This window comes from Triticum aestivum, chromosome 5A, assembly GCF_018294505.1.
Source record: "Triticum aestivum cultivar Chinese Spring chromosome 5A, IWGSC CS RefSeq v2.1, whole genome shotgun sequence".
Lineage (NCBI taxonomy): Eukaryota > Viridiplantae > Streptophyta > Magnoliopsida > Poales > Poaceae > Triticum > Triticum aestivum.
In genome coordinates this window covers 536,771,289-536,778,993 of record NC_057806.1, presented here as the reverse complement: position 1 = coordinate 536,778,993, position 7,705 = coordinate 536,771,289, and the positions used below count along the sequence as shown (strand labels likewise).

At 44.8% G+C, this 7,705-nt stretch overlaps 1 protein-coding gene across 1 annotated transcript; it reads right to left on the bottom strand.

The window, feature by feature from the left end:
• Positions 1–773: 773 nt before the first annotated feature.
• On the bottom strand, positions 774–6,831 carry LOC123104578 (E3 ubiquitin ligase BIG BROTHER-related). Its single transcript, XM_044526452.1, has 7 exons — positions 6,530–6,831; positions 6,023–6,437; positions 5,900–5,943; positions 5,120–5,161; positions 4,909–5,030; positions 4,712–4,820; positions 774–1,146 (listed from the first exon to the last, which is right to left on the bottom strand). Exons 1-7 carry the CDS (start codon positions 6,755–6,757, stop codon positions 1,093–1,095), a joined length of 1,014 nt encoding a protein of 337 aa, XP_044382387.1. The 5' UTR covers positions 6,758–6,831; the 3' UTR covers positions 774–1,092.
• Between the last annotated feature and the right edge of the window lie 874 nt (positions 6,832–7,705).

Genomic DNA, 7,705 nt, shown 5'->3' with positions numbered 1-7,705 from the left:
CCCTTGCACCACGCGTGGTGGCGTGGGAAAAGGCAATCCACGACCCACGCCATTGTTACTCCCCACAGACACGGTACGGCTGGCGAGGAGATTGTCGAACTGGGGGCAGTCGAAGGACCAAAGCGTGGTGCACCACCTCTGAACGGCCTGCGCTCTGCCGATAGCCGAAGAAGCGGTGAGGTAGCCAAGGGGGTTGCTTCGCTGGGCCTGATTTTCACCGACGCCTCCAGTGCTTGATTAGCCTCCAGGCTGTCCCATGTCCTCGTTGGGGTTACGTTTTTTTCAGACTACTACTGAAAGGAAACAAAAACATAATTAGCTATACGAACTTTGCACGGACCATTAATATCACGAGAACGGCGGGAACCTACCCAAAATACCCGTCTTTCTCCGGCTCGTTTGCGACTTGAGAGAGAGAAAGCGAGAAAACACAGAGACTGATAGTTTTTTTCCCCTTTTTTGACGCTCGGAGACCAAGACTTGTGAGGATTAAATTTGTGAGACCGGTATTTATAGAATCGCCATGCACCTTATTTTAAGGAAGTACTTATCAAAAGAAATCTGCATTTATTCACTTCTAATATATACTGTATTACGTACTCCTATCAAAATAAATCGGCATTTATTCTCATCTAAATAATGCACGACCAATCATAATTGATTGCCTATAATTGTGAATATTGGAAATACTCATCAACTCTGATGTGATGACGAGCGATTAAATGGGAATATATAAATTCCAGCACATCCATACTGCATATCTACTCCAGATATAAATCTCTAAATCCCAATGCATTAATGCGATACTCATAATATACACCAAGAAAAGAAAAGAAAAATGATCGACGGTAATAACACAGTTAGTGTACAAGAGTAAGAGAACGCAGAGCACCAGCGGCAAGGCATAAAAAAATGCTCCATTTCCCTGGTCCCCTCGCAAGTTTGTACTGTGGAAGTTTCTACTGCCTTGCTCTGGTTTAAACATCAGGGATACTAGAATGATGCCACTACATACTCCCACAAAGTGCCAACAACTGGTTTGTTTTTCTTTTTTTTTTCTGAAGATGAAGTTGGTTTACCAACGACTGTTGGTCATGCCTGCTTGTTTGCTGAGGTAGAAACTTCTGCGCTACACATAGGGCATACCTGCACATAGTCAACTACATCTTGTCAAAATTTAAAATCTAAGAGAGCTGCAAATCTATATCTACTGTCTTGTAAATTCGAGTTGGTTGTGGTGGTGGTGGTGAGTTCACCCCTACTCCCTCATCCACCCAGGATCCATCGGGTTTGTAACACACACAAAATGCAATAGCGGAGTCTCCAACCCCACTGGACAGGCCCTATTTTGGTTTGTGAAAGAAAATCATAATAAAGCAAATAATGCAATTGCGGAGTCTCGAACCCCTCACTTGCCGCTATACAAAGCTCAATCAAACCAGCACAAGTCACCACATCACTCGTGTTTTGAATGGGAAAGTATTCGATCCATACATGGCAGTACGCATTTTCTTTTACCACTACACGACCCAGCCAGTCAATCTGACTATCTGCCAATGAATGTTTTCCCAGTCACCCCTCCTCCCCAATCCCGGTCCTCCGGCCGCCACTCCTCCTAACTTCCAAATATCAAAATCCAGCCCAGACACGTGCCATTCGTTAAACTGCTATAGTGTTCTTACCCTTTTATGGTTATGGTGTATTACCTTTTTATGATGCCAAGTAACAAGTGCATTGGTTGTTGTATACTACTCATCAAATACAACTGCAATCAGTTTTGTGGTTCATGCTAGTGTGTATATAATCCTCGGCTAACATGGGATCAACAAGATACAATCTACTGGTAGAGGAGTCTGGCATGGAGCCACGGTGTATAGAGCTTATCAGGGCAACGCAATCGTTTAGAATCATACATGACAACAACTTGAATTACCTCTCTAATTAACACACACAAAAATCATGGTGTTAATATTACTGAACAAATGTTTTTTAGCAGTAGCAAATAAAAAGGCGCAAATGCTCTTTCTACAAGCAAAAAATAAGCATGATGAATGCTTTACCAGAGGAGAATTTATTTGTATGGATCATATTCTTGTCGAGCAACTGTTATATAGGAAGAATTTAACAAGCATAGTAACCCTTGAATTATAGCCGGCAAACTTCGGATAAGGTGCATTTCTACTTAGAAAAAAGGAAGGCCTTAGGGTGCCCGGAGGTTGCTAAGACAAGAAAAACATTTTTGTTCATTCATGTGTTAACAAAAATATTTCAAGTTTAAGATTCACCGTGGACATAGATGTAAATAAAACATAATATGGTACAGAAACCATGCAAATGCAACTCAGCCAATTAAGTAAAGATACATCTAAGAATTTATTTATTTTCGAAGTAATCTGAGAATTGTTAACTTCCTGCAAAGCTGCCACCAACAGAAGAATGAAAGGAGAAGATTCATCTTCTTAGCTACTCAGACCGCTCGGGGTTGCCACTAGCTGGACCCCCACGAGCAACTGCACTAGTAGACACAAATGACAGCGAAAATGTTCAGGTGTTAGCTCCTAGTATCAAATGTACGTTCAACTTGAATTACATCTGAGCATCAAACACAAGCGCTATGGATGGAGAACACGATGGCTGCCTGCGAGGGTGTCTGCGCTGACTCTTGCAGCGACCTCTGTGATCCTGGTTATCCTCATCATATCATCATCGTGCGACTTGCACATGGGCCTTGTCCGCCACCACCGATCAGCCCTGCCAAACGTTGTGCATATGTTCGACACCTCCCCGATGTATATTGTGCCACAGCCGCCCAACATTTCAATCATGAGCAGTCGGCCTCAACACTGGCACATTGCACATGGTGGAAATGTTGGGTGTTCATGGCACAATATCCATTGGGGAGATGTCAACCACAGGCACAACGAGTGGCGGCAGCCATGCTGGCGGCGAAAAAGCCCAACGGCATTGCATGAATAGGATGGCCAGAATCAGGGGGTATGCGGTCAGAGACCGCACAAACAATCTCACAGGTAACCACCGTGTACTTCATCCATTGTGTCTCTGCTCTACCCATATGCAGTGTATATATAAGCTAAACGTGCATTTGACGCTGAGCCAACACATGAACATTTCCTCTTTCAGATTTAGGTCTACGGGTACAGTTGCTCATGGGGACCCTACCTTGTAGCAAGCCCGAGAGGTCCGAACTAGCTAAGAAGATGGATTTTATCTTTTTCATTCCAGTGGGCTTCTATCTTCTACTCCCTCCATCCCAAAATAAGTGTCGCTGAGACAGAGGGAGTATTATTGATAACTTGGAATGAAGATGAATAATACTTAGATTATTTGAAAATAAATAAACTTTTATATGTATCTTTACTCAGTTGTTATAGAGTTGTAGCTGTATTTGCATGGTTCCTGAACTTAAATAGTGTTTTATTTATATCGATGTGTATGCTGAATCTTATAGTTGATATATTTGTATCAAGACATGAATGATTTTATTGCTTTAGCAACCTCCCTGCACGGTAAGGCCTGCCTTTTTTGTAGTAAGGGATACAACTTATCCGAAATTGGCTGGCTACAATTCAAAGGGTCATATATAAGAATTTTTCAACAAGAATGTCCTTTTATGAAATGAATTCTAGTTTGGTAAACCATTTATGCCTCATTATTTCCTGCTTTATGGGTCCACCTAGCTATTGTGTCAGCCAACTAAGCTATTGGATTTATAATCCGTGCCGACTGTCCAGGTATTGGATCACAGCCTTCACTACCTGGCGCATGAAGACTGTCCAGGTATTTCATTGACCCAGGGGAGACTGGAAAAAACTGCATAGTACACAAGTTTAATTTTATGCTCCCTCCATCCGGAAATACTTGTCGAAGAAATGGATAAAAATAGACGTATCTAAAACTAAAATACATCTAGATACATCCATTTCTTTGACAAGTATTTCCGGACGGAGGGAGTACTTGAAGGCCAAAAGCTTTATTTTATTACTCCACTCATATAAGTCAAGATGTAAACTGAGTTTTGGTCCAATGGTAAATACATTGAAGATTACTGTTTCCGGTGCATAACTGAGTGTTGGTAATTAGCAACATTCTGAGTGTCTATCTACACCATTATAGACCGGTTACGAATCCCATAGGCGAGTTGTGGACAGTGATGTTATTCAAGATACTGAAGCCAAACAAAGAAAGAAAATGCTCAGAGGCACAACAAAGCAGTCAGCCCTTCCTTATTTCTTTCACCATGCTATCTTCATTTAACCAAAGCGAGACAAGATAACTGCTTAAGAACTCTTGTGTAGCCAAAATGGGTGTACTACTAATAATTACTACGACATACCTCTTCCAATAGCACCCACTACTTATGATATTCTACTGGGCTTGCGAAAAGGGATATATGAAACTAGCTTTACTAAAAGGGATATATGAAACTATATCATAACTATTGATCATACAATCCTCTAGAAAGATATATGCACAGAGGTGCATTTCAGACAACAGGTATAAGGCTAAAGCAAGTCATAGCTAGTAATAAGCATAGACATATGGTGTATAGTAGAGGTACAAAGGAACCCTAAATTTTCTATTCAGGTGTGATTGCCTGATATGCTTCATACCAGAAAACGTAGGCAATCCTCATCTATGGGAAGCTATTGTACATGTTCTAACAATAACCAAGTCGAAAGCAGCATTGTACCTTATTTATTTGAAGCCACTGATTAATGCAGTCAGGATGGTATGAATGATTGCAGGGAAGTGCAACCAAAGATTCACCTTCCTCAAATTCCACACGACAAATTACACATCTACCAACAATAATTACACGTCAGCATGCCACTTTAATAACATATATATTACTGGAAGGCTATGAAACTTAAAAGTATTTGAACGTACTGTTCTGTGTTGCCATCTTGCATATCTTTTGTCTTGTAAGTTACTGAAGGTAAGGAAGCAAGTGTATCAGCAGAGAGACCTCTACTTTCTGTACCAACTACGTCACCCAAAGCAACTAATTCCTGAAACCATGGCTAGAACCATTAGCATTGCATCTTGGAACTTTAGATGCAGGCCCAGGCACCAAAGGGAATAAACAAAAACAACTTGCCTCATAAGAGTACTCGTCTGGATCAACCTCTTGCCATGAATCCTGTGTTTTTTCAGTAACACGTGCAGATTTGTAAATAGTCAGTTGCTCTGTTCAAATTTGGCTGGTTTCAACAAGTACGCAAAAACACAATACCACAATTTGAACAAACACAAAGTTCTCCGCATAGAAATTAGAGGAATTGGAGGTGCTTGCCATAATCCTCTGAGAAAATATAGCAGGAGGTAAATTTACCGGTTATAGAATACTACTAGACGCACATGCACGCTTTGCAGCGCCTTTTTTGCTACAGGGATTCTTTTTTTGCACTTCTACACGTCAAACCTGAGGTTAGAACACGACCAGCCCAGGACGCACCCAGTACATGAACAAATGCCTCTCCCGAGCGAGCAAGAGAGGAGGCAGCATCGACAAACGGAATGCCGCAGCACTCCCTTCAACAACCAGGAAACTCTAAATCCCTCCAGCACAACCACATCTCTAGCAAAGAGTGGTATGCAGCAACGCTGCCTACTTCACATAGGCATCTGGCTTTGATTACTACTCCCTTCGTTCCAAAATAAGTGCCGTGGTATATCAGAGAATAATTTAGCTCTGGCAAGGAACTATATCACTGCATAATGAAAATAAGCAAGTACTACTACATTGTGTGTCACACGCATTAACAAAATAAGCATCGCTATCGGTACATGATCATTTCATCAAAACTGGTGCTCCCAACCTCCAACTTCTGCATACAAAAATTAAATCCATCCAAGACAAGGAAACATAAATCAGTACCTGCGCGTCGTTTATGTGATCCTCGACATGCTCCACCGCCCGCCCTACAAAGGAAAAGCAGAACTGTACATCAGCAACCCGCGCGAACTGTGAAGTGACCCGAAAAGAATAATCCATACTCACACTCGCTGATCCCAGCGAGAGCCATAAGCCGCGCGGCAACCTCACGCTCCTCAGCGTCCTGAAGCGCCCGCGCATAAGCCTCGTCGTCCTCGTACTCTGCAGGGTCTAGCTCCACATCCTCCACCTCCTCATCCTCATCGAACCCCTCCTCCTCGTACTCGCTCTCCTCAGAGCCTTCGTCCTGGCCCTCGCCCTCGCCCTCGCCATCAGCCTCGAGATCATCGTCCCCATCACCCTCGCCGCCGCCTGGGTGCTCGTGGTGGTGGACGCGGAGGTGGTTCTCGAGCTCCTCCTCGTAGTCCTCCTCGGCATCCTCGTCGTACTCGTAGCTCCCGGCCTCCGAGCTCCCGTAGTCGCTGCCCTCGCCGCCGCCGCCGCCGACTCCGTTCATCCGGAGCATCATATACGCCCGTTCCTGCAACCGATCCAAACGGTATGTTAGTCGCGCGCCTCGGAACCCTAGGTACGTGGAGGGGACGGCCCGGGCCGCGAGATCTAGGCACTTGCCTGCTCCTGGAGGACGCGCGCCAGGGCGAGGTCGGCGTCGACCTGGCTGAGGGCCGTGAACGGGCGCCGCGCATCGTCCTCGGCCAAGGCCGCCGCAGCAGCAGCAGCCGCAGCGGCATCGTCCCCTCCTCCGGGAGCGGCGACCGGCGGGGGCTGATCCGGGCTAGGGTTGTGGTCGGCGCCGGGCCTCTCGCCGCCGCCGCCGTCGCTCCCCTTGGAATCCTCCATGGGCTGGGGGCGATTAGACGAAGGGTGCGGGATGGAAGGGATTAGTCCGGCTAACCCCAGCGGGGGTCTGGTAAAAATAATGGATATAGGGGAAAAAAAGCATACCCGACGTGACGTGATCTGCCACCACGTGTTCGGATTCAGCATTCGACGGCGCACTCGTAGCTCGCGTGCCACACGGGCTTCCTACTCGGCTGCGAGCCGCTCGATAGCTATCGGATGGCAACCCACAAGCCATGGCCGAACCATCTCCCGACTAAACCATTTTTGTTAAGATCAGATCTATTTATAAAAGATCACCGAAAGTATACAAAGTATTTGAAATATAATAAAAATATATCAAGATTTCGAGACCACAGGAGGTCTACTACTGTCGTCAAAACGAGTCGTCGACGCGCTGCTGTTGCTGCTCTTTACCAGAGAAGAAGGAACCGCTCGACTCAGAAATCCAGCAAAAACAATCTTTGATTGGCAGATAATTAAGCTGGAAGAAAGTTTATAGCACCCAGCGACGGTGTTCTCACTATTGTTATCGTTGCGTACTGTGTCAGTTCCTAATTATCTTCGTGTAAGGTTAGTGACGGAGCCAGCTTAGTCATAGAGCTCGCGCATGAGCACAAGGGCACCCCGCGACGCTCATTTGCCCATAAGGCCTTGTACAATGAGAGGTGTTTAGGAAGGTGCTTAGAAAAATAAACCGAGTTTTTTTGAAGCACCGGTGCCTATTTCTAAAGGAGAGATGCTTAGTTAAGCATCTACCCTGTACAAATAAACACCGGTGCTTAAAAAAAGCCTGGTTTATTTCTCTAAGCACCTCCCTAAGCACCTTCCATTGTATAAGGCTTAACAAGCGATAGGCACTTTATCATTTTTTGATGTAATTTCAATAGCGGCTCGTGAGTAGAGCCGAGGCGATGGCTTCGTTGTTGCGTAAAGTTAAGCATGCAT

Coding starts and splice junctions, on each gene's coding strand:
- LOC123104578 (XM_044526452.1), bottom strand. CDS start 6,757: ATGGAGGATTCCAAGGGGAGCGACGGCGGCGGCGGCGAGAGGCCCGGC. Junction 5,162..5,899: donor ATCACATAAACGACGCGCAG/GTACTGATTTAT, acceptor GAAAAAACACAG/GATTCATGGCAAGAGGTTGA. Junction 5,031..5,119: donor CAGACGAGTACTCTTATGAG/GCAAGTTGTTTT, acceptor CCATGGTTTCAG/GAATTAGTTGCTTTGGGTGA.